The sequence below is a fragment of the Bombina bombina genome, chromosome 3 (genome assembly GCF_027579735.1).
Source record: "Bombina bombina isolate aBomBom1 chromosome 3, aBomBom1.pri, whole genome shotgun sequence".
Classification (NCBI taxonomy): Eukaryota; Metazoa; Chordata; class Amphibia; order Anura; family Bombinatoridae; genus Bombina; species Bombina bombina.
Genome location: NC_069501.1, coordinates 1,197,238,503 through 1,197,266,382, shown reverse-complemented (window position 1 = coordinate 1,197,266,382; position 27,880 = coordinate 1,197,238,503). Strand labels below are relative to the sequence as shown.

Below are 27,880 nucleotides of genomic sequence, written 5' to 3'. Positions count from 1 at the left end.
GTTTATTCTTTAATGTGTTTTTTTTTCCCCCTTTTCCTTCTCCTTTGTCTGGTTTTTGTTAATATGTTGATAGACATCCAAACAGGGAAGCAATATATCATGTGTAAGTTGTACGATATATAGATTAATGATGTATAGGTATGTTAAGTGTTCGCTTCCTGACTGTAAACCTTGTATAAAACAATAAAAAGATTTTAAAAAAAATGCTAATAAGGGAATGGTTAATGCATCAATTATAATATTTGAAGAAAACTTCCTGCCATTCACTTGCCAATCTTAAAATGTCTTTATAGTTCTACCTTTATCGTAGTCTTACTTTTTTTTAAATGTATATGAAACAATGCTACTTTTAGTAAGTAATAAAAAAAAAAAAAGGAAACTTAAAGATACATACAGAGAGAAGCGCACTCACAGGAATGAACAACCATCTCCATACCATTGTTAGCCTGTTCTATGGCGATTTACCACCTGGGTGCAGCTTATTTTTAGCCCAGTAATGCTTTTCAAAGAGTAGAGCTCTCCTGTAGTATATCAGTCTGATCCCGCCTGTCATGGTCAGTCCAGCACCGAAATATCAGACAATTCCTCTCTGAAAAAAACACTGCCACCCCAAATTATCGTTTTGGCTTTCTTTGGGCCTCGTCAGTGAGGTGTAGCCATATTCCTCTAAGCACACTGAGCAAGGAGTCCATGTCTGGTTTCCCCTTTTTCCCTTATGGAGATTAAATACATACAGAGAGAAGTGCACTTACAGGAATTAACCGGCTCAATACAAAAAGACATATTGGGAAAATATCAAAATGAGCACTCCCTAATCTTAAATAAGGGAGCTGACATGTTGGTAACTCCTGATTTTTGCCCACGCTCAGACTTCCTGTCACTTTCTCAGTGAATGCTAGAAAACCAGCTAAATCTGATGCTCTAGAAGATTTAACATCAAGCTATATACAGTATGCGTTCCTGTAGAAACCCCAGCCCCCTTGTGACAGGAAGTAATGGACCCTGCACAAATTAAGTTTAAAAAAGAAAAAAGATATGAGTTAAAATCCTTCTAAAATTATGAATAATACATATTGTAATGATTTCTATTACAACAATGAAACAGACTTTTTTATATCCCTTTATAACCAAATAATTTATTAGAATTTCAAACATTTTAATTTCTGCAGAATGTTAATAACATAACAGTGGATCGTCGGACAGGGTGTCGCGTATTTCAGTGTCATGCTAGCTTTGTTTTTAATATTACATGTAAAATAGAAAACCTTGGGAGAAAAAATGATACAATGTTAAATTTTCATTATAAATGTGTTTTAAAAGGAACTAATTTTCAAATACAGTATTTTAATACATTATCATTCATCTGATAAACCCTAAGGCTTGGTGCACTACTTTACACTCGGCCTAGTGCAAACACGAGTGCCCATTTTTAAATTATCACTTGTCTGGTAACTTGGTTTACTACAAGGCGTTTTTAAGGGTGTGCTACATATTGTATATGAAAAGCATAAAGTGATAGAACACTAATTTTTTTGTTTGGTAGTGAGATTTGCTCCCAAAAAGGCTTTTGGCTTTCAGTTTTCTCAAGTGATCACAATGCTATATATCTCTACATCTCTACTCACTTGGCATTTATTTTCAACTAAGAACAATACACCCAACGTGCACAAACGGCTGCGATGAACTCTATATCGCTTGCACATAAGTGTAGGTGCGCCACTCGTAATCTGGCACTTGGTGCCAACATATGGTAGTTTGGAATAGGCAGAGTAGTAAGCTGAATCATCCATAAAATCAGTAAGGTCTGATTTTGCATTGATAAGCACAAATACATTGACCTTAATCAATATAACACAAATCACTTAATGTGCTGGAAACTGGGGAAAAGAGTCAAAAAAGTGAAGCAGTAAGGTATTAGGGATAGGTGACCTCCGCCCCGGGGCAAGAATATTACGCTTAACTTCAACTAAGGAAGGTCAAGTAGAGAGGATTTTATAGGTGACCTTTGCTGTTTCTAGGGGTACTGTTTTACTGGATTTTAACATTTTTAATTTTCTTATATTTTCTTTATTTTTTTAGAGTGATTACCTCTATGTATTGGTACTGCAAAAGATCCATATTTTTGTTTTGCTTGGTTTAACCAAGGCAGCCATCTTTGTGTGATAAAGCACAAAACATTTTGGTTATACAGATGTTTACATAAACCTCTCTCTCAGCTCAGGATGGCCCTTCGAACCAAAACTGATCTCTAGATGGCATTAGAAGGTACAAGTACACAAACAAACATTTTGCACATTATTGATCCTTAGATGTAAGTAGGCTTTTCCCCAAATTTCAACTAGCTCTGTAACCAGTGGAATCTCAAACTTATATTTATTGCAGTAGAATACTACATCGGAAAGTCAAAATTAGCTTGTTGTAGATGTTGGGGTCTTTAAGTGAATTTTCCTTCCGATACCATGTACTCAACACATTTTACATATGAATAGGAACATATACACATGCAGTGGCGTCACTAGGGTTGGTGTCACCCGGTGCGGTAAGTCATGGTGTCACCCCCCCCCCCCCCAGAAAGCAGACACACACAAAAACACAGGCAAACACACATAGAAAAACACTCAGACAAACTTAAAAACATACTCAGATGCACACACAAACACTCGGAAACACACTCAGACACACACACAAAAACACTGAGACACACAAAAACTCAGACACACACATACAAAATATGTAAACTGCACTGCATTAATTATGAAGCTCATGCCTAGAGCTGCTCCCTGGCTCAGCAGAACATCAAATGAAAGATAAACAGAGCACTCTAAAATAAATCACTGAAGAAAAGGTTTAGGCACGCAAACTATGAAAATTCTGCTCTCTGACTCAGTTCAAAGTCTGTCAGTGCACAGCCCTGGGCCGCATGTCACTGAGCAGTGAGCACAGATAGGAAGTTTAGGCTAGCAGCACAACTTTGCAAGCCCCACGGCACACCCACAACATTCATAGTGAAATTGGGCAGGGGAGGAGCAAAGTACAAACAAGCAAAAGCAGCCGGGAAAACTATTTGTCGAAATTGCAGCACTGGCTTAAGGGGCAAAAAAATTGTGTGTCTACAACTTCCCCAGTCCCACTAATGTTCACAAATGCCAGCCTCTAATAAAATAATCTATGCATCTCAACATTTTATTTCTTTGAATTTCACCCAAGTGCGGCCCGCACCCCCCTAGTGAAGCCACTGTACACATGTACAAGTAAATATGAAAATGCCTTTTCAAGAACGTATAAAATGCCTAGAGGTGTTACATTTTAAAAGCCAAAAAGTAATTCCAAAATGTTTTGTGATTGGTGAGAACTTTTCGGGCCCATAGAAGAAATAGGGCTTTTATCGAGGAACCAAAAATACATTTGCAAGAGCCGAAAACCAATATTGGGATCACAACAAATCAAAAGTAGCCTTTTTTCATCCAGAAAAAGATAAGGGTGATAAGATACTTTAAAAAAAAAAACAAAAGAAACTTTGTCACCACAACAGCTGGTAATTTCATATAAAAAACACACACGTACTACTATACATTATCTATCTACCTACATCTACCTGCATATTTTTTCCCAACATTTAATAATTACAAATTATGCAGTCCGTTACCTTCCATATCAAATACACATTGTCAATAATAAGCTCCAACTTCAGGTCTTAATTAATATGAAGTGCACGTAAAAATATGCAATATAGACCATAACACTGTAAAATTAATGGTCCTAATTAAACTAGTCATGAATAAAATATCTGTAATTACCATTGTCCTGGGTATATGCCTTACACTACTTTCCAGCGAAGTTTTACACTGAGAGAAATCCATTTGCTGCATATGCCATATGCATATTAAGGAGAACAGGTTTCTAAAATTGATTCTGTACCGCTAACTGCAGAAAGTGAATGCTTGACATCCTTTTAAAGAGCAGTTCTAACCCAAAGGAAAATTTATTGAAGTGGTTCCATCACCGAAGGTTTCATTAACATGTTGAAAGTGGCATTTAACGATACACAAGGCTAAATGCTTTAATTAAATCTGGGCAGATTTCCAATCTAGCTACCTGGATTAAGGAACCATAAACTTCAGGATATTTTTAACTTTTATAGTTACATTTTTATTTCTTGCTACCAGAAAATGTAATGCAGTCGAAGAGTAAAATTAACACATTAAATACTTTGGCAGCTTACAGAATGCTGCAACCTTCTATAGCACAGATGATGGGAAAAGATGGTCAAAGATTTTATAGTGAGAGATTTTTTTTTTTATTTCTTAATCTTTACAGTTGGGGTATAAACAATAGCTAAGCAGAGAAACAGACAGTAAACAATACACTTTAGTTTCTTGTTGAAACTAGGACAGAGTTGAAAGGAAATTGTTCTCAACAATTTTATACTCTTTTTGTATGAAAGAACAGCATTTTTTTTTTTGTACTGCGTGATTTTATAAAATAAGCTGGTATGAAGTGACACTGACTCTCACATGGGCACAGTCACTCAATTCTCTAAAACAGAGGGTTGAATCTGGAAGTCCCTGCTAGTTGCGAGTGCTCCCTATGGAAAGTAATGACAATGCAGGATCTCTCAGAAGAGAGTGAATGTGGCAGATAGCAACCCGCACTTATAACTTTTATTTTCAAGCACATACAAATAAAATAGTAGTTTTCTGTACTATTCACCTTTTACTTGTGTGCTTTCTGTTTTTAATGAGTTTGCTCATTGGTCAAAATCATTGGGACAATTTAAAAAGAGTAAAGATATTTTGGGTAACTTAAATGGATTTTTTTTGTTCATGATTCAGATAAAGCGTACAATTTTTAACAACTTTCCAATTCACTTCTATTATCTAATTTGCTTTGTTCTTTTGGTATCCTTTATTGAAAAGCATAATTATAGACTCAGGAGCTGGGAGCTAGCTGTTGATTTGTGGCTGCACAAATATACTTTTTTTTTATCATTGGTTTACCAATGTGTTCAGTTAGTACCCAGTAGTGCATTGCAGGTCCTTCAAAAAAAGGATACCAGGATTATAAAGCAAAAGTGATAATAGATATATAAACTGGAATTTGTTTAAAATGGATTTCTCTATCTGAATCATGAAAGAAAACATTGGGTTTCATGTCTCTTTAAACAATTATAAAAGTTGCTTGAAAGGGAGAATGACCTAGTCTAATCTTTATTTATTTCAAATGATTTTGAGAAGTCCATATGGGATTTATATAGTTTATATTCCCAGCTTATAACAGTCTGTAGGCTACTTTCTTTGAGAACAACCTACATTATTCCTGTATTAAAGGTACAGAGGGTATTTTATTATTGCACTCGTGCTTGAATATTGCATTGCATTTAAGCCCTGAAACGTGGCTGAACACTGTGTTAAGTCAGCAATGCACTACTGGGACCCAGCTAAACATCTCTGGGGAGCCCATTACAAGAGGCACATGTGTAGCCATCAATCACTAGTTATCTCATAGTGCATAGTTGCTTCAGAGCCTACCTAGGTATGCTTTTCAACATAGTATGTCAAGAAAAGTAAAGTTAATAAAAGTAAAATTTAAAAAAAACTCTTAAAGTGTGAAGTTTAATTTGGACTTTCACATCAATTTATGTGATTTTCTTCATCTTTTTGTTCATCTTTTTCTTTTATTTAAAGTTTTAATATATTTCTAATTTTGAAATATTGAGAAGCTGCTGCTTATTAAAGCCAATATAGGAATAATAACGTTGCTTGTCAGTCTTAGAAACCTGAAGAAAATATGAAGTATGTGAGGAAAAGAGAACCGCTAGCTTTACCGTACATAAGTGGTATTAAACGCCTTTATTAATACATTTTTTGAGATGTTTGCTTTTAAATAGGGAATTTAAAGAACCATTAAAGTTGTTATGATTCAGACAGAGCACACAATTTGAAACAACTTTTCTATTCACAAACCTTATCAAAATATGCACACCTGCTGTGGCATCAGCTCCTACTGAGCAAGTGCAGGAGTCACAGAATATATGTATATGCATTTTGTGATTGACTGTCACATGACGCATTGGGAAGGAAAGTAAAAGTAACTGAAATTTGTCAGGAAAATCTATTGTCTGATTCAAACTAATTGCTTATGCATTGTCTATTTACTATGCCATTATTGATTATGCTATTCTACTGTGATTAGTGGTCCTTTTAAACTTTTTTTTTATTTTTTTAAAAAAGAAACTCCTTAGCAACCCCCCATTCCTGAGTGGATAGGACTGACTCTCTTCTGCTTTGGTTTGTTGTCAGACTGTTTAGCGCTTAGGGGAATGTTGGTCTCTTCTTTCAGGTATACTTAATCCTAATGTGGCTCTTTGACTATAACTGTTTGTTGTGGGCTTTTTAAGAGAGCCTAGAAAGACATTCTTCATCTAGCAAGGTGGTGTGATGTAGGATGTGCACCAATATCTGATGTGGCCTTCTTTCCTTGATGGCTCTTTGGTGCATGCCTTATAAGTAGGCATGGGTGTTCAGCAGCTTTATTAGATGCCTAATGTGGAAGAAGGTCTCTTTCAGAGATGAATTTCTTCTTGTGAAAGTGCAGGCCCTTGCCTTGGGGGGAAATTTTGATATCTATCTTCTATCCTCCTGCAACAAATGATACCAAGAGAAAGAAACACATTTTTTAATAGAAGTAAACTGGTCAGTTATTTAACCCTTTAAGGACACAGCTTTCTGTTTGCTCAATTGTTTTATGACGGAAAAATTCCGTCATATGTCCTTAAGAGGTTAAAATGGTATGTTCTACCTAAATGGTGAAAGAAAATTTTGGGTTTCATGTCCCTTTTAAAGGATTACTTTCTGTTATAATTTTTAAGCTAAACAACTAACATATTAAAGTTAATAAACATTAATTAAAACCTACTGACCTATATTTTCTCCAAAACGAAGTTTCATAACGTTCTAAAAGTTATATCTTTTATTTGCCGATGATGTCACGTTATCCTGCCCACTATTTTCAGCACTGCATGTTCAAAATACTTAAACCAATAACTTTGTGTTTAAAGCGCCATTTTGGAACCTAGGTATTGTAAACGGATTGGTACAGAGCAAAGGATACCCACGGAGTGGGTTTGGAAAACAATTAAATTTGCAGACAAGATTTCTGATATACGGTAAAGATATGTTAATGAAATGCTATTGATAAAAAGCGTATTTGGGGTAGTTAGTAACAGGCATAGCAAATATTTACTTACCGTGGCCCTTTAAGCATTCAGGAGCCAACAAAGCTTCCAAATGCATATTCCTACTTATTCGTTGTATTCATTCTGTGAAGTTAGAACCAGAATGGAGACCGTTCCAACCTCAATCATTATCTGTAGGCATGAACAGGGATCATCAAATCCACATATATGTTAATTAGTACAGTCACAACATGCACATCAAAGGAACCTTTATTCACCAAATGAAGATGGTTGATTATTCAAGCCACTATCTGGCCCTTAATCATGCCAATGCTCTTGCATAACTCAGAATAGGTTTCCTTCAATGTCCTATTAGTGGTTCAGGAAGAAGCCCAAGTTATAAGTAATGTTTTTTTTTTTTTCACCTCTATTTATGGCTGGTTGATCAACCTCTGCAAAAAATATCACCCCAGCAAGCAATCCTCCATATATTTTTTATTTTTTTTAGCAGAATTACAAACTGATCAAGATATAATGCCGGAAAAGATAATTTCACTACTCTGTATATTCAATAATATTCTTTTAGCAAGACAATGGATCATTTAAGGAAGATGTAATCTGTCATTTTGATGGGGAACTGGGCAAGGTGGCTTTTGCAGAAGTTCTTACACCACAGATTGGAAACATAGTTTATCTATAAATCTAGATGACATTTCCAAACGCCCTCTCCATGTATTTGTAGATGCTGTCTGTGTATTTTTCATTGTACGAATAAAGACCTGTGCAATACTGTCCCCTGGCAGTCTGACATTCACCCTGGTTTAATCAGTCCAGGGTGATTTTAATACACCAGCTCTGAGATGGCAAGTTAAACAATATAGTCTTATTTGAGCCTGCACTGGCTCAGGAGCTAGCTTCACATCTTAACACACTTTGAGCAATGGAGCTCAATTTATCATTTGCCAGCATTTAAATTGCCTGAGTCATGCTTTCTGATTTAATTACAAATTAAAATATTTTATATTAAAATGCTCCTGGGTCAACTCAATTCTCAAAGTTTGAACAATAGGTAAGAAAAATAGAATATAATCTTCTACCTAAATTCATATGTGAATAAAAAGAGTGAGGAACCAACCAATTTTGTATATTCTAGTAGATTTCATTTTGTGGTGGCACTTTCCGTGACCTCACCAGATATATGCAAATTAATGCACACTGTGAGATATCTAATCAAAGTTGTCAGGTTTCCAATAAGCCACTAAAAATTGAACAGTGATGAGAATATAAACTACACTTTGAAGTGTATGGCATTTCCAAATACTGTTCTGCCAACTATAAGAAGAGTAAGATATAGATATATATACATTTTTTTTTTACTGTGACTGTTGTACACATTTAGGAAAAATATAATTGCAGTATTTTTAAATAATTATTAAACCGTACAAGAACAGGCCCCTTTGTTTTTAAATTAATCAATAGTGCTCTTTTGAGAGGTTCTTTATTTTGTCTCCTTATTAACCCCTTAGTGACCAGACCACTTTTCAATTTGTTGACCATCTGGGACCAAGGCTATTTTTGCATTTCTGCGATGTTTGTGTTTAACTGTAATTTTCCTCTTACTCATTTACTGTACCCACACATATTATATACTGTTTTCTTGCCATTAAATGGACTTTCTAAAGATATGATTATTTTCATCATATCTTATAATTTACTATAAAAAAAAATATAAAATATGAGGAAAAAATGAAAAAAAATGCACTTTTTCTAACTTTGAGCCCCAAAATCTCTTACACATCTACAACCACCATAAAATACCAATGCTAAACAGTTTCTAAATTTTGTCCTGAGTTTATAAATACCCAATGTTTACATGTTCTTTGCTTTTTTTGCAAGTTATAGGGCAATAAGTACAAGTAGCACTTTGCTATTTCAAAACCATGTTTTTTCAAAATTGGCGATAGTTACATTGTAACACCAATATCTGTCATGAATCCCTGAATAACCCTGCAAATGTATATATTTTTTAAAAGAAGACAACCTAAGGTATTAAACTTGGGGTATTTTGACTTTTTTCATGCAACCATTTTACCACCAATCTATGCCAAAGTTTGGGGGGGAAAAAAAAACAATTTGATTTTTTGACAAAATAGCAATTTAAGAATACATTTACTGATAATATTAAGGGTTACTGCCAAATAACACCCTCATATGTCTTCAGCAGCATCTCCTGTGTACAGTGATACCACCCATGTATAGGTGTGTCGGGTTCTCAGGGGGCTAAAAGCTCTTATTTTTAGGGAGCGCATTCCAGTTTTTCAACTTGGAATTTTCACATCGGTCATCATGCACCCATGTCCTATTTGGGACATTTCTGAAGCTGGTCAATGGAATTTACCCCCATCAAACCATATATTTTTGAAAAGTAGACACCCTAGGGTATTTCAAATGCTTGTATTTTAACACTTTCCATGCACTAATTCAACCACCAGTCTTTGTCAAACTTTTGGGTAGTCATTATTTTGTGTTATTTTTCACACACATTGTACTTTAGGCATGGATTCTCAGTTCCTGTTATGTGTTACTGCCAAAAAACACCTCAATATGTGTTCAACAACATCTCCTGAGTACAGTGATACCACCCATGTATAGATGTGTCGGGTTCTCTGGGGGCTAAAAGGCCTTAATTTTAGAAAGCGCATTCCAGTTTTTCAACTTGGAATTTTCACATCGGTCATCATGCACCCATGTCCTATTTGGGACATTTCTGAAGCCGGTCAATGAAATTTACCCCCATAAAACCATATATTTTTGAGAAGTAGACCCCCTAGGGTATTTGAAATGCTGGTATTTTCACACTTTCCATGAACTTATTTAACCACCAGTCTTTGTCAAACTTTTGGGTAGTCATTTTTTTGTGTTATTTTTCACACACATTGTACTTTAGGCATGGATTCTCAGTTCCTGTTATGTGTTACTGCCAAAAAACACCTCAATATGTGTTCAACAACATCTCCTGAGTACAGTGAAACCACCCATGTATAGGTGTGTCGGGTTCTCTGGGGGCTAAAAGGCCTTAATTTTAGGAAGCGCATTCCAGTTTTTCAACTTGGAATTTTCACATCGGTCATCATGCACCCATGTCCTATTTGGGACATTTCTGAAGCCGGTCAATGAAATTTACCCCCATAAAACCATATATTTTTGAGAAGTAGACCCCCTAGGGTATTTCAAATGCAGGTGTTTTAACACTTTCCATACACTAATTCAACCACTAGTCTTTGTCAAACTATTGGGCATTCATTTCTTTGTGTTATTTTTCACATACATTGTACTTTAGACATGGATTCACAGCTCCTGTTATGTGTTACTACCAAAGAAGACACCAATATGTGGTCACCAACATCTCTTGAGTTCAGTGATACCACCTATGCATAGGTTTGGTGGCTTGTTTGGGCGGTGCAATGCCAAATGTCTGACATGTGTTTGTGATTTTTTTTCACATTTAACATATTTTCTTTGCCTATCGTCTTTTTGGGGGGTCTTTTAACATACCCCAATTTATTTGTTTTCCATAAATGTGATTATATTTAAAAAGTTGACCCCCCAAGGTATTATACATGGAGTGGTTTGATGACTTTGATGCAACCGTTTTAGCCCAAAAAATTGGAGAAAGTATATGGCGGTAATTTTTCAATTTTCATTGTTACAGACACATTGCTTTTTTACTATGATTTAGGAGAGACTGTTGTAAGTTATTGCAAAAGAATACTTCAGGTTGTTTTCTGCAAGGCACCCTGAGTACACCTATGCCCCCCATGCATAGGTTTGCCAGGATTTTGGGAAGGTTATGTTACATGATTTTAGTTATTAAAAATGAGAGTATTTCTTCTGATAGGCCTATCTTTAGTTTGGGGCCTATCACATACCCCACTTTTATTTATTGCATTCAAAGTGTATATTTTTTAAATGTTGACACCCCAAGGTATTGTATATGGTGTGCTTTGATGCCTTTGAAGCAACCGTTTTAGCCCAAAAAATTGGAGAAAGTATATGGTGGTAATTTTTAAATTTTCATTTTTACAGACACATTGATTTTTGACTATGATTTAGGAGAGATTGTTGTAAGTTATTGCAAAAGAATACTTCAGGTTGTTTTCTGCAAGGCACCCTGAGTACACCTATGCCCCCCATGCATAGGTTTGCCAGGATTTTGGGAAGGTTATGTTACATGATTTTAGTTATTAAAAATGAGAGTATTTCTTCTGATAGGCCTATCTTTAGTTTGGGGCCTATCCCATACCCCACTTTTATTTATTGCCATGAAAGTGTATATTTTTTAAATGTTGACACCCCAAGGTATTGTATATGGTGTGCTTTGATGCCTTTGAAGCAACCGTTTTAGCCCAAAAAATTGGAGAAAGTGTATGGTGGTAATTTTTCAATTTTCATTTTTACAGACACATTGCTTTTTGACTATAATTTAGGAGAGACTGTTGTAAGTTATTACAAAAACATACTTCGGGTTGTTTTCTGCAAGGCACCCTGAGAACACCTATGTCCCCCATGCATAGGTTTGACAGGGGTTTTGGTTAAAAAAAACAGGCCCAATTTTAGAAAAAAATAGAGTAGTGAAATGTAAAAATCTGGCACAGTAAAAGTAAAAAAAACAAAAAAACATCTAACTGTAAACATAACCAAAAAAAAAAAAAATATATATATATATATATATATATATATATATATATATATATATATATATATATATATATATATATGTAACAGCAAATGTATTTATTTTTTTAAAAATTGACCATTGTATGGTACCGCTTGAAGCAGTCCCCAATGCAGAGTGCAGGCTGTCCAGGGCAATCAGGACAGTGATATATGGTGTCCCTTCTCTTCCCCCTCTTGGTACAGACGCTGCATTTTTTTTGTGGTTTCTGCTTTGTGGCAGTAGGGGGGATTTTAAAAATAAAATGGGTAGCCCCAACTCTGCTCTCTCCCATCACCGCCCGGGGAGCAGGTGCATCATGGTACAAAATCCCCGTAATAATCTGGAGCTGAAACTGTAAAAAAGTCTTTTTAACTCTGGGGTTTGCTTTTTTGAACAACAAAAAAGCGTTGTGGGTTGCAATCTGCATTAGGTAAATTGCAACCTTTTTGTACCAGGCCCTTGTCTTCCGCATAATTAGGTAGGGCTGCAGCAGCTGATCAGCCAGATCAACCCCACCCATATGCCGGTTATAAGACTTGATGCACACTGGCTTCCTTATGATCTCAGCTCTGCCACGTACAGAAACCGCCACCGTCCTCTCTGTGTGGATGGTGGTAAGAAGGTATACATCCTTCTTGTCTCTGTACTTCAGTGCCAACAGCTCCTCTTGGCGCAGAGCTGAGGTCTCCCCCCTTCGTAGCCGGGTGCATACAAGCTGTCCTGGGAAACCTGCGCGGTTCTTTTTAATTGTACCGCAAGCTACTGTATCAAAGCAATACAGTAGCTTGAACAAAAGGACACTTGTATAAAAATTGTCTAAGTACAAGTGATACCCTTTGTTCATTAGGGGTAATATCAGGTCCCAGACAAACTTGCCAGTGGTTCCCATATGTTCTGGGCAACCTGGAGGGTCAAGGTGGCTATCCTTTCCCTCATACACCCGGAAGGCCTGAGTATACCCAGTCTCGCTGTCACAGAGCTTATACACCTTTACCCCATATCTGGAGCGTTTGGAAGGAATATACTGCTTGAATCCCAGCCTTCCCTTATACTTCATTAGGGATTCATCAACGCATATGTTCCTTCCAGGTGTATAAGCCTCTGCAAACCTGGCAGAAAAGTGGGTTATCAGGGGGCGGATTTTATACAGCCTGTCAAATTGGGGATGCTCCCTAGGGGGGCACAGGCTGTTGTTGCTGAAGTGCATGAAATGCAGAATCATTTCATACCTCTTCCTCGACATAGTCTGGGAGAAAATGGGGGTAGAGCAGATGGGGCTAGTACTCCAGTAGGAGCGAATGGAGGGTTTCTTTATGATGCCCATCAGCATAGTCAATGCCCAGAATTTTTTGAATTCTGGCACATTGATGGGGGCCCATTGCTGCTTTGCCAAATATGTTCCAGGCTTTGCAGCACGGAACTGATGGGCATATAAATTAGTTTGGGCGACAATGTTCCCCAATATATCATCGCCCAGAAACACTTCCAGAAACTGCTGGGGGCTAAAACCTGCCACATCTATATTTATGCCAGCATTTGCTGTGAAGGGTGGGATATCTGGCCTCTGGAGATGAGGCGTTACCCACTCTTCAGCAGCAATGGCAGCAACACGCCTCCTTCTGGCAGGGGGGCTGGCAGGGGGGGGGTAGCAGGGGGGCTGGCAGGGGGGCTAGCAGCCACAGATACATCACTATCAGTTGAGACTGCATCTAGTGATGTATCTGAGCACATGGCAGGGTCAAAATTGGGGTCTGAGTCAGAAATAGAGGAATCTGACTCTGACGCAAGGATGGCATACGCCTCCTCAGCACTATATCTTTTCTGTGACATTTTTGTATCTGTCACAGAAAACAATTACTAAAAAAAATTAAATGAACTAAATTAATTAACTAAATTAACTAGCAAAAAAGTACAGCTATGCTACTGCCAGTGATTTATAGCGATCACTGGCAAGCTAGGGGTTAATGGCTCTGAAAATTAAATTAAATTAACTAAATGTTTCTGAAAAGAGCCTTTGGGTTTTTAAAAAATTACAACAACAAAATTAACCCCTAAAAAAATGCACAGACAGCAAAAAAGTACAGCTATGTAACTGCCAGTGATTTATAGCGATCACTGGCAAGCTAGGGGTTAATGGCTCTGAAAATTAAATTAACTAAATTAATTAACTAAATTAACTAGCAAAAAAGTACAGCTATGCTACTGCCAGTGATTTATAGCGATCACTGGCAAGCTAGGGGTTAATGGCTCTGAAAATTAAATTAACTAAATGTTTCTGAAAAGAGCCTTTGGGTTTTTAAAAAATTACAACAACAAAATTAACCCCTAAAAAAAATGCACAGACAGCAAAAAAGTACAGCTATGCAACTGCCAGTGATTTATAGCGATCACTGGCAAGCTAGGGGTTAATGGCTCTGAAAATTAAATTAAATTAACTAAATGTTTCTGAAAAGAGCCTTTGGGTTTTTAAAAAATTACAACAACAAAATTAACCCCTAAAAAAATGCACAGACCGCTATAAATCACTGGCAGTTGCATAGCTGTACTTTTTTGCTATCACTGGCAAGCTAGGGGTTAATGGCTCTGAAAATTAAATTAAATTAACTAAATGTTTCTGAAAAGAGCCTTTGGGTTTTTAAAAAATTACAACAACAAAATTAACCCCTAAAAAAAATGCACAGACAGCAAAAAAGTACAGCTATGCAACTGCCAGTGATTTATAGCGATCACTGGCAAGCTAGGGGTTAATGGCTCTGAAAATTAAATTAAATTAACTAAATGTTTCTGAAAAGAGCCTTTGGGTTTTTAAAAAATTACAACAACAAAATTAACCCCTAAAAAAATGCACAGACAGCAAAAAAGTACAGCTATGTAACTGCCAGTGATTTATAGCGATCACTGGCAAGCTAGGGGTTAATGGCTCTGAAAATTAAATTAAATTAACTAAATGTTTCTGAAAAGAGCCTTTGGGTTTTTAAAAAATAACAACAAAATTAACCCCTAAAAAAATGCACAGACAGCAAAATGCAGCAAAAAAAAAAGTGCACCTATGTTACTGCCAGTGATATATAGTGATCACTGGCAAGCTAGGGGTTAATGGCTCTGAAAATTAAATTAAATTATCTAAATGTTTCTGAAAAGAGCCTTTGGGTTTTTAAAAAATGACAACAACAAAATTAACCCCTAAAAAAATGCACAGACAGCAAAATGCAGCAAAAAAAAAAGTGCACCTATGTTACTGCCAGTGATATATAGTGATCACTGGCAAGCTAGGGGTTAATGGCTCTGAAAAGAGCCTTTGGTTCTATATTTTTTAACAAATAAAAGAAATAAACCTCTCTCTCTGCTAAATACAGGTCTCTCTCTCTCTCCAACAAAATGGCAAGTGAGGAGAGGGAGGGAGATCCACACTGATCATATTCAATATTTACAAATATTGACATGATCAGACAAATGGGGTATTTTATTATTATTTTTTTTTTAGGGTGGGAGGCTCAGATTGGGTGACCCTAGCTTGCCCCTATGATGATGCAGGCTAGGGACACCCCCAGAGGCCCCATGATGCACTGGGCATCGCCATCTTGGATACCTAGTGAAGGGGGAGGGGGGGGGCTATTTAGGGCTTTTTTTATTTAATTCATGTTTTTTTTTTTTTTTACTTTTATTTTACAAATATCTAAGTGCCTCGACCCACCGAGGCACTTAGCACACAAGCAGAGCATCGGAAGCGTGTCCGATCGCTTCCGATGCTCTGAAACACTGCCGGGCTCCACGTGGAGCGAAACCGGAAGTGATCACTCATGGGGGAGTGATCAATCCGGTCCCGGCACTCGGGAACAGTATTGCAGGATGCCTAGACCTCAAGGCAAGCCTGCAATACTGTTAGAGCAGCTGGAAGCGATTTCGATCGCTTCCAGTGCTCTGTTAAACCGACGACGTATGCCATACGTCCTCGGTCGTTAAGTGCTTTTTTTTGAGGACGTATGGCATACGTCGTCGGTCGTTAAGGGGTTAAATGTCTCACATGTATCATAAAAAAAATAAAGGCCACTAGGATTCTGATATAAAATGTTTAAATATGCATTGCAAAATAACTGCATTACATCCCAGAAGTAATATTAAATAGTTTTGCAGTTTCTTAAAATAAGTGGATAGTCTTGTCTATTGCAGTAACAAGCTCTGACATTTCCTAAAAAAAAAAGTGTATGTGTTTATAGATATGGATGTGTGTGTATATGTGTATATATATATATATATATATATATATATATATATATGTATGTATATATATATATGTATGTATATATATATATATATATATATATATATATATATATATATATATGTGTGTGTGTATATATATATATATATATATATATATGTGTGTGTGTGTGTGTATATATATATATATATATATATATATATATATATATATATATATATATATATATATATATATATATATATATATATGTGTGTGTATATATATATATATATATATTGTGTATATATGTGTATATATATATATATATATATATATATATTGTGTATATATGTGTATATATATATATATATATATATTGTGTATATATGTGTATATATATATATATAATGTGTATATATGTGTATATATATATACACACACACAATATAAACATTCTACACACCCCTGTTAAAATGTCAGTTTTCTGTGATGTAAAAAAATGATACAAAGATAAATCATTCTTTTGTTGATTTGGATGTAATGCTTTGGGTCATTGTCATGCTGAAAGATGAAGTTCTTCATGTTCAGCTTTCTAGCAGAAGCCTGAAGGTTTTGTACGAATATTGACTGGTATTTGGAACTGTTCATAATTCCCTCTTCCTTGACTAAGGCCCCAGTTCCAGCTGAAGAAAAACAGCCCCAAAGGATGATGCAGCCACCACCATGCTTCACTGTGGGTATGGTGTTCTTTGGGTGATGTGCAGTGTTGTTTTAGCGCCAAACATACCTTTTGGAATTATGGCCAAAAAGTTCAACCTTGGTTTCATCAGACTATAACACCTTTTCCCACATGCTTTTGGGAGACTTCAGATGTTTTTGCAAAATTTAGCTGGACTTGGATGTTTTTCTTCATAAGAAAAGGCTTCAGTCTTGCCACTCTACCCCATAGCCCAGACATATGAAGAATACGGGAGATTGTTGTCACGTACCACACAGCCAGTACTTGCCAAATATTCTTGTAGCTCCTTTAATGTTGCTGTGGGCCTCTTGGCAGCCTCCCAGACCAGTTATTTTCTCGTCTTTTCATCAATTTTGGAGGGACGTTCAGTTCTTGGTAATGTCACTTTTGCACCATATTTTCTCCACTTGATGATGATTGTCTTCACTGTGTTCCATGGTATATCTAATGCCTTGGAAATTCATTTCTACCCTTCTCCTGACCTTTTAACAAAGAGATCCCTCTGATACTTTAGAAGCTCTCTGCTGAATATGGCTTTTGCTGTAGGATGAGACTAAGAAAATGTCAGGAGAGACTTACTTGAACAGCTGAACTTTATTTGGGGTTAATCAGATACACGTTAAATGATGGCAGGTGTGTACTGACTCCTATTTAACATGATTTTGAATGTGATTGCTTAATTCTGAACAGAGCTATATCCAGTTATAAGAGGGTGTGCACACTTGGTTTAGTTTGTTTTTCAATTGAGTTGTACAGTTTATAGGTCACATTAAAGGTGGAACAGGTTCTGAAATGATTTATCTTTATTTCATTTTTTTATATCACAGAAACCTGGCATTTTAACAAGGGTGTGTAGACTTTTTTTTTTTTATATCCACTGTATGTATGACTGTCAGGTTAGATGTGTCCAGCTTCCTGCCTGCAACCCCTCAGTGTTCTGGTTTTAAGGAACTGATAGGACAACTCCCATGACCCATCCAGACACTCCTGTGCATGTGCACAGTCCCACCCACAAAATACAAGTGGGCCACTACCAACAATCTTAGAATCCCAGATTCCGGAAAAACCTCCAGCAAATGTTTGGAGAAATGCATGCATGCACACACCACACACAGTAAACTCTTAAACTTAAGAATAATAATAAAGTGCTTAACAGATTTTTATTTTAAAGCTACCAGGAAGTGCATCTTGACTTTATGGCATGATTGGCTGATCAGATCTTTCAATGCATTATTGTTGAACATTTGCATGCCCCAAAACACAATTCTTTCCCCCCCCCTTAATCATTACAACCATTTTTAAAATTACATAAAATGTTCTATAGCCTCTTTTAGATGTATCAAAGAAAATTTTAGATTTTTATGTCCATTTAAGGGACACAAATTTTTAAAATAAAGTTGAAAAACAAAACTACCTTTATCAGTATGTTTATCACTTTTTGGAAAATGCAAATGTTTTTTTTTTAATGTAGGTTGAAGAGCACTGAGCTTTTTAGATACATTGTTTTACAAAGCTAACTACAGAAAGTAAATGATTATGAAAGTTTGTTTACAAAAGTTGTTTGCAGTTGACACATTTACAAAAGCAGCAGTTTTTTTAAAAAATGTGAAAAGTGCGACCTCTCTAATGTGTTTCTGCATATCACTTAATTGCTCATTGAAGTCTCTGAAGATCATTATTAATGAGCCTGTTTTTGTTTCCACCTCTTAGGTTCTGTTGAAAATTTCCTTATGCCTTACCTAGAGCAAGCTCGGCAAATTTGGCCATGGCTTTTAGGAGCGGCTGTGGTTGGTGGTTTGATTACTGCGTTGTTTGCTTCACTCGTTTCTTTGGGTTGCCGGAGAAAAAAACAAAAATCCAAGTCAGAAGAGACACAGCCACTTCTTATGGAAGCTGAAGACTATCAAAGCACGTATCAATCTAACCTATAGCATAAAAATACAATGCACTAAATTTAAATATATTATATCAGGGCACTAATTTTATTGGTATATAACCTGCCCTGATATTCAGTTCATACAAAGCCCTGTATGTCTCCCCTGTAAAAGTGGAATACTTGAGTAAATTTTAAGACTTTTAAAGGTTTTAGAGGATGTGCACCTCAACCAATCATTCTGAAAAACATGCTTAATTAGGGCCCTGGTTTTATCAGTTAATCTTAATGTACAGAATGTTCAGTGAAGTCTTAAAAAAACAAAAAAAAACTAAAAAAAACTTTCAAGTATCATGCATTTAAAAGTCTATAATATATGTGTATAGCATATATATCAAATGTGAAAAACTCCTGAAATGTTGGTCATATGACCAAAAAAATAAACCACCCTTTTTGGGGGAAATGGATAAAGCGTGGCGTTTTTTTCAATGTTTTTTGTATTGTTTGATTTTTATTAGTGCGCCATGTTTATGCATTTAATCACAAATAACATAAGTTGCATGTATGACTGACAAAGTGTGTGTGTATGTGTATGTTGTATCAGCAATTAAGCAATGCCTTACAAAAGATGAATAAAAAAAAAAGTTTTAAAATATTTTGTTAGCACAAATCAAGAACCGTGAATTCAGTCCAGCTTATGTGAGTGGTTCTACCACATTAAGTGATTATTGCCAAAAGCTCCAGTGGATCCACAGAACACAAATTTAGCAGTACAGAAGTATTTATTAAAGGGACAGTCTACACCAAATGCAGAGGCGTAACTAGAAACCACAGGGCCCAGGTGCAAGAATTTAAGAAGCCCCCCCCCCAAAAAAAAAAGTGAATTTGATACAGATATATATTTTTTTTATATTAACACAGAAAAAAATGTGACTCAGATTTCATGTCTGCAAAAGTGGGTACCCTGTGCCCACAGTCTGTGAGATGGTCTGACCCCCTATTACTGTATATAGTGACACTTTTTTTTTAACCCACCGGTACTGTATATAGTGAGTTAGTGACAAAGTCTGTAATCTACCGGTGAGATGGCTGGCCTGACCCTACCCACCCCAGTACTTTATATAGTGACCACAATAGTCTCTGACATGGTCCAGCCCCCCGTACTGTATATAGTGACACTGATTACCCCTGCCCCCCCCCCCCATGCTGTAGAAACAAGGTATGTAATCTGCTGGTTACACACACACACACACACACACACCCCTGTAGTCAGAGACACTAGTTAAATATCACATCAAACTCGCATTATATCAGTGCAGGCAGTGGCAGGTCAACGTGGTGTTTTGTGTTTAAGAGAGGAAAAAAAATTTAAACTGCGCCCCCTCCCCCTGACCAAATGATTTTTTTTTCTAAGCCTCTGCAGACTGCCCTCTTATATTGGTTCTATTTATATCTTTAGGTTCCATGCTATTTAATTTAATAATCAAAAACGGTTTTAAAAAGCGTTCCCTATCTCCACATGGTTTTGATTCACTCAAGGTCCCGGTGTTCAGTGATCCTGTCCTATACCCATCTTTTCATTTTACCAATGTAGTCACTCACATAGGCGTTTGGCAATATATACAAAATAAACTTTCATGATTCAGATAGGGCTTGTAATTTTAAACAACTTTCCAATTTACTTTTATCACCAATTTTGCTTTGTTCTCTTGCTTTTCTTACTTGAAAGCTAAACCTAGGAGATTCATATGCTAATTTCTTAGACCTTGAAGGCCGCCTCTTATTTGAAGGCATTTTGACAATTTTTCACCACTAGAGGGTGTTGGTTCATGTGTGCAAGGCTGTCAAAAACTGAAATAAGGGGGCAGTTTGCAAAGGCTTAGATACAAGGTAATCAAAGAGGTAAAAAGTGTATTAATATAACTGTTGGTTATGCAAAACTAGGGAATGGGTAATAAGGGGATTATCTATCTTGTTAAACAATAAAAATGCTGTGTAGACTCTCCCTTTATAATTAAGCAAATAATTGGTCTACACCTGTTAGAGATAGGAAAGTTAAACTTGCATGATTCAGATAGAACATGTAACTTTAAGACACTGTTTTAAATTCACTTTTTGTTTTTTGAAAGTGCTTAGTTATCTTGTTGTTCCTTGTTTAAAAAGAATACGCACATATCCTACACAAGTGGGTGCTAGCTGCTGATTGGTGCCTGCACAGATTAGTCTCTTGTGATTGGCTAACTAGATTAGTGATGTTGCGAATTGTTCGCCGGCGAATAGTTCCCGACGAACATAGCTTGTTCACGTTCGCAACGTCGGGCGAACATATGCAATGTTCGATCCGCCCCCTATTCGTCGTCATTGAGTAAACTTTGACCCTGTATCTCAGTCTGCAGACACATTCCAGCCAATCAGCAGCAGACCCTCCCTCCCAGACCCTCCCAGCTCCTGGACAGCAGCCATTTTAGATTCATTCGGAAGCTGCATTCTTAGTGAGAGGAGGGAAAGTGTAGCTGCTGCTGATTTAATAGGGAAATTGATAGCTAGGCTAGTGTATTCAGTGTCCACTACAGTCCTGAAGGACTCATCTGATCTCTGCTGTAAGGACAGCACCCCAAAAAGCCCTTTTTAGGGCTAGAACATCAGTCTGTTTTTATTTTTTTCCCCTGTGTAATCTAATTGCAGTTGCCTGCCTGCCAAGCCACTTGCCCAGTGCCACCACTCATATCTGGTGTAACAGTAGTGTAAATTTAAAAAAAAAAAAAAAATTTGACTGTGAAACGTCAGTCTGCTAGTGTAATCTAATTGCAGTTGCCTGCCTGCCAGCGTGTGTGCCAGGCTCACAGCGTATACTGTGCCCACTTGCCCAGTGCCACCACTCATATCTTGTTTAATAGTAGTGTAAGTGTACATTTAAAACAAAAAAAAACTTTTTGGACTGTGAAACATCAGTCTGCTTTTTTGTGTCAGGCTCACAGCGTATGAGCTGTGCCCACTTGCCCAGTACCACCACTCATATCTTGTTTAATAGTAGTGTAAGTCTGCATTTAAAAAAAAAAAATGACAGGCAGAGGCAGGCCACCCCGCAGGTGCCGTCGTGGTCGTGGGGCTGTGATTCCCTTTGGCCCTAGAATAATGCCCAGTGTTCAGAGGCCACGTACCATGAACTCAAAGTTCTGAGGACATAGTTGACTTTTAAACACAGGACACCCAATCTTCTATAGCTTCCGCTCTGAACCTTGACGCACCATCCTCCTCCAGCTTATCTTCGGGCACCTCTCAAGTTACCACTCGCCCGCCTGCCGCCACCACCAACACTAGCACCACAGCCGCTTCACTTGATCTGTCAGGAGTTGACACATCAGTTGGAAGAAATGAGTGATGCGCAACCATCATTGACAGAGGATGTAGAGAACAGTGATATGTCTGTCAGGCAGCATTACAGACATGGACGTACGGTGTGATGATGATGATGTTGTACCCGCCGTTGCTTCCGTTGTTGAGTTGTCAGATACAAGTGAAGCGGTTGATGATGACGATGCATCCGTGGATGTCACGTGGGTGCCCGCTAGAAGAGAAAATGCTAAGGAGGAAAGTTCAGATGGGGAGACAGAGAGGAGGAGGAGATGAGTTGGAAGCAGGAGGAGGTGGTCGCAAGGAGCTAGTGGCACAGTCAGACAGCATGCATTGGCACCCAGGGTCAGCCAGACAGCACGCCAATCAACGCATGCTGTTGCCACCACCAGAATGCCGTCATCGCAGAGCTCAGCAGTGTGGCATTTTTTTTGTGTCAGTTTCTTTTGGCACAGGTTGCAAATGGCATTGCTGTTGTCAGAGGCAGAGTCGTGGGAAGTCCAACACCCTCCTAGGTACAACTGCTTTGCGAAGGCACATGATCGCACATCACAAACGCCTATGGGATCAACACATGAGTACAAGCAGCACACAAACTCAAAGCCGCCATCCTCCTCCTGGTCCAGCATCTTCAGCCACGTCAACCACTGCTGTCCTCCTTGACCCCTCTCAACCATCCACCACTCCATCTCTCTTCCCGGAGCAGTTCCTGCTCATCTGCCCACAGTCGGGTGTCTGTCAAGAACATGTTTGAGCGTAAGAAGCCAATGTCACAAAGTCACCCCCTTGCCCGGCATCTGACAGCTGGCTTGTCTGAACTCTTAGCCCGCCAGCTTTTACCATACAAGCTGGTGGAGTCTGAGGCGTTCAAAAAATTTGTAGCTATTGGGACACCGCAGTGGAAGGTACCACTTTGCACAAAAGGCAATCCCCAACCTGTACTCGATTGTGCGAAAGGAAGTAATGGCATGTCTGGCACACAGTATTGGGGCAAGGGTCCATCTGACCACTGATAGCTGGTCTGCAAAGCATGGTCAGGGCAGGTATATCACCTACACTGCGCATTGGGTAAACTTGCTGACGGCTGCCAAGCATGGAATGCGTGGCTCTGCAGAGGAGTTGGTGACACCACCACGACTTGCAGGCAGGCCTGCTGCCACCTCCTCTACTCCTCCTACTCCATCCTCTTCCATAACCTCCTCGGCTGAGTTCTCTTCTGCTGCTGCGTCTTGCTCCACATCAACGGCACCCCCCCATCTCCCCAGGTACTATTCCACATCCCGGATACGGCAGTGTCACGCCGTCTTTGGGTTGACTTGCCTGAAAGCAGAGTCTCACACCGGACCAGCACTCCTGAACGCACAGGTGGATCAGTGGCTGACTCCGCACCATCTGGAGATCGACAAAGTGGTTTCTGACAATGGAAGTAATTTGGTGGCGGCATTGAAATTGGGCAAGTTGACACATGTGCCGTGCATGGCACATGTGTGTAATCTGATCGTACAACGCTTTGTGAATAAGTACCCAGGCTTACTGGACATCCTGAAGCAGGCCAGGAAGGTGTGTGGCCATTTCAGGCATTCCTACACAGCCATGGCGCACTTGTCCGATATCCAGCGGCGAAACATTCCAGTGAGGCACTTTATTTGCGACAGCCCGACACGTTGAAATTCAACACTCCTAATGTTCGACTGCCTGCTCCAACAAGAAAAAGCCGTTAATGAGTATTTGTATGACCGGGGTGCTAGGACAGCCTCTGCGGAGCTGGGAATTTTTTTGCCATGTTACTGGATGCTCATGCGTCCTTTTGAGGAGGTGACAAACCTAGTCAGTCGCACCGAAGGCACCATCAGCGACATCATACCATTTGTTTTCTTCCTGGAGTGTGCCCTGCGAAGAGTGCTGGATCAGGCCGTAGATGAGCAGGAAGAGTTGTGGTCACCATCACCACCAGAAACAGCCTTATCAGCATCGCTTGCTGGACCAGCGGCAACGCTGGAAGAGGATTGTGAGGAAGAGGAGTCAGAGGAGGAATGTGGCTTTGAGGAGGAGGAAGACCAACCACAACAGGCATCCCAGGGTGCTTGTTGTCACCTATCTGGTACCCGTGGTGTTGTACGTGGCTGGGGGGAAGAAGATACCTTCAGTGAGATCACTGAGGACGGGACATGAGTAGCTCGGCATCCAACCTTGTGCAAATGGGGTCTTTCATGCTGTCGTGCCTGTTGAGGCACCCTCGTATAAAAAAGCTGAAGGAGAACGACCTGTACTGGGTGTCCACGCTACTAGACCCCTGGTATAAGCATAAAGTGCCTGAAATGCCGGAAAGGATGCAGCAGTTCCAAAACAAATTAAAATGTATGCTTTACACAGCGTATAAGGGTGATGTCACAGCACAACGGGAATCTAACAGGGGAAGAGGTGAAAGTAATCTTGCCGGCGTGGTCGTGGGAGTCGGAGGGACAGGACGCTTTACAGACGTGTTGTTGATGGAGGACATGCAGAGCTTTTTAAGTCCTATGCATTGCCACAGCCCTTCGGGGTCCACCCTCAGAACGACTCGACCGACAGGTAGCAGACTACCTCGCCTTAACTGCAGATCTCGACACTCTGAGGAGCAATGAACCCCTTGACTACTGGGTGTGCAGGCTTGACCTGTGGCCTGAGCTATCCCAATTTGCGATAGAACTTCTGGCCTGCCCCGCTTCAAGTGTCCTGTCAGAAAGGACCTTCAGTGCAGCAGGAGGTATTGTCACTGAGAAGAGAAGTCGCCTAGGTCAAAAAAGTCTAGATTACCTCACCTTTATTAAAGGGCCATAATACCCAAATGTTTAAACACTTGAAAGTGATGCAGCATAGCTGTAAAAAGCGGACTAGAAAATATCTCCTGAACATCTCTATGTAAAAAAGAAAGATATTTTACCTCAAAAGTTCCTCAGTAGCCACCTCCCATTGTAAAGGATTTCTAAGCAGCATTTTAGTGTGTCTGTCCTGGGACATCTGAAGGGATGAGCATCGTGCACTCTCATGTTATTTCACCAATCGGGTAAAAGAAGTTTACAATGAAATCTCATGAGTCAAGTCAAATCTCATGAGATCACAGTAAAAGTTCATGACCTCAGCACTGCTGATGCTGATTGGCTGCTGTTCATTTCTTCATTTTTTTTATTTTTTTTACCTGCAGCTGGGAGCAGTTGAGTATAACTTTTTACACAGAACTTACTCTGCTGTGCTGAGGATATTGTGAGGTAAAATATCTTCCTTTTTTACATAGAGATGCTCAGGTGATATTTTCCTGTCAGCTTTTTACAGTTATACTGCATCAGTTTCAAGTGATTTAGCATATGAGTATTATGTCCCTTTAAGAGGAATGAGGGATGGATCCCAAAGGGACTGACATTGGGCGATACATTCGAGTAAAAAAGGCCCGATGAGATGAGTTGCCTTGGGCTAAAAATGGTTCACACGCTGCTGTATTTTATCTTCGAATGCCGGATGACTTGCGTGACTTATCCGCCACCAACTAGGGTTCAAGCCGCAATGTTTTAGGGCACTTTCTGCCTGGGAAACAAATATCAATTTTTCTGGCCGCTGCTAATTTTTCTGGCCGCTGTAGCAGCGGCTGCAACAATACCTGATTTTTCAGGCATGTGTACATGCCAAATTTTTCTGGCCCCTGGTGCTGCACTGTGGCTTCAAAAAAAAGGAACGTAACAGGGATTAAACTGATAGGAATAGTACTACTTAACACACCACTCCTTTCTGGTGGCACATTAGATTGCATGCGCAGTGCCCCAAATTTGAAGTAGGAGGACCGACCAAGCATCTTTTTCCATCTCCCGGTTCCTAAAATCCATGCCATATACACGTCCCCTGATAGGGGATGTAACAGGGATTAAACTGATCAGAATAGTACTACTTAACACACCACTCATATCTGGTGGTACAGTAGATTGCACGTGGTGCTCTGACAAAATGCAGAAGGACATTTGGCAGACGGACATTTGGCAGATGGACTTTTGGCCGACAAACAGAAAGCTAAAGAATGTTCCGATTTCGGCCGAGGCAGATACGTTCCAGAGTGCTCTGTTCTAATCAGAGCCTCGGGTGCCGCAACTAACTCTGGGAACCTTACCATGGGTCCCAGAACGCACGTCTTGTAATTCTCTGTCTTGGAAATTATCTATCTATCGTATCTATAAAATGTATCTATTGATCTATCTATTTAATCTATGTATCTATCTATCTATCTTGTGGCCGGACTGTTATCTGACAGCCACTTGTGTTTCGGCCATGCCATATACATATCCATGCCATATACACGTCCCCTGATAGGGGACGTAACAGGGATTAAACTGATCAGAATAGTACTACTTAACACACGACTCATATCTGGTGGCACAGTAGATTGCACGCGGTGCTCTGACAAAATGCAGACGGACATTTGGCCGACGGACATTTGGCCGACAGACAGAAAAATAAAGAATGTTCCGATTACGGCCGAGGGCAGATACGTTCCAGAGTGCTCTGTTCTAATCAGAGCCTCGGGCGCCGCAACTGCCTCTGGGAACCTTACCATGGGTCACAGACCGCACGTCTTGTAATTCTATGTCTGGGAAATTATCTATCTATCAAATCTATCTATCAAATGTATCTATTGATCTATCTAATCTATGTATCTATCTATCAAATCTATCTATCTCGTGGCCGGACTGTTATCTGACAGCCACTTGTGTTTCAGCCATGCCATATACATATCCATGCCATATACACAACCCCTGATAGGGGATGTAACAGGGATTAAACTGATCAGAATAGTACTACTTAACACACCACTCATATCTGGTGGCACAGTAGATTGTAAATTTGAAGGAGGAGGACCGACCAAGCATCTTTTTCCATCTCCCGGTTCCTAAAATCCATGCCATATACACGTCCCCTGATGGGGGACGTAACAGGGATTACACTGATAGGAATAGTACTACTTAACACACCTTATAATAACGCAGAGAGAGGCAACGCAGAGAGAGGAGTCTGAAGAAGAGGAGTCAGAGGAGGAAGGTGGCTTTGAGGAGGTGGAAGACCAAACACAGCAGGCGTCCCAGGGGGCTTGTTGTCACCTTTTCGGGGACCCTTGGTGTTGTACGTGGCTGGGTGGAGGAAGAGACCTTCAATGACATCAGTGAGGACAAGGAACGGGACATGGCTAGCTTGGTATCCAACCTTGTGCAAATGGGGAGTTTGCGGTTGTGCAAATGGACTGTTTGCGGTGCGTTAAAGGGACAGTCTAGGCCAAAAATAAACTTTCATGATTCAGATAGAGCATGTAATTTTAAACAATTTTCCAATTTACTTTTATCACCAATTTTGCTTTGTTCTCTTGGTATTCTTAGTTGAAAGCTTAACCTAGGAGGTTCATATGCTAATTTCTTAGACCTTGAAGCCCACCTCTTTCAGATTGCATTTTAACAGTTTTTCACCACTAGAGGGTGTTAGTTCACGTATGTCATATAGATAACACTGTGCTCGTGCACGAGAAGTTATCTGGGAGCAGGCACTGATTGGCTAGACTGCAAGTCTGTCAAAAGAACTGAAAAAAGGGGCAGTTTGCAGAGGCTTAGATACAAGATAATCACAGAGGTTAAAAGTATATTATTATAAATGTGTTAGTTATGCAAAACTGGGAAATGGGTAATAAAGGGATTATCTATCTTTTAAAACAATAAAATTCTGGTGTAGACTGTCCCTTTAAACGGGGAGTTTGGTCTGTCACTGTGAAGCGGGCGTAACCCTTACACTACCTGATTGATACAACATCA

General features: G+C 39.0%; 1 protein-coding gene across 1 annotated transcript in view; it reads left to right on the top strand.

The window, feature by feature from the left end:
* Nucleotides 1–19,178, top strand: part of TYR (tyrosinase) — an 89,615-nt gene extending 70,437 nt beyond the window's left edge. Inside the window, exon 5 of the mRNA XM_053708632.1 lies at nucleotides 18,545–19,178. Coding sequence (XP_053564607.1) covers nucleotides 18,545–18,765 — 221 coding nt within the window. The 3' untranslated portion in view covers nucleotides 18,766–19,178. The remainder of the gene's footprint in view (nucleotides 1–18,544) is intronic.
* The last annotated feature ends 8,702 nt before the right edge of the window (nucleotides 19,179–27,880 follow it).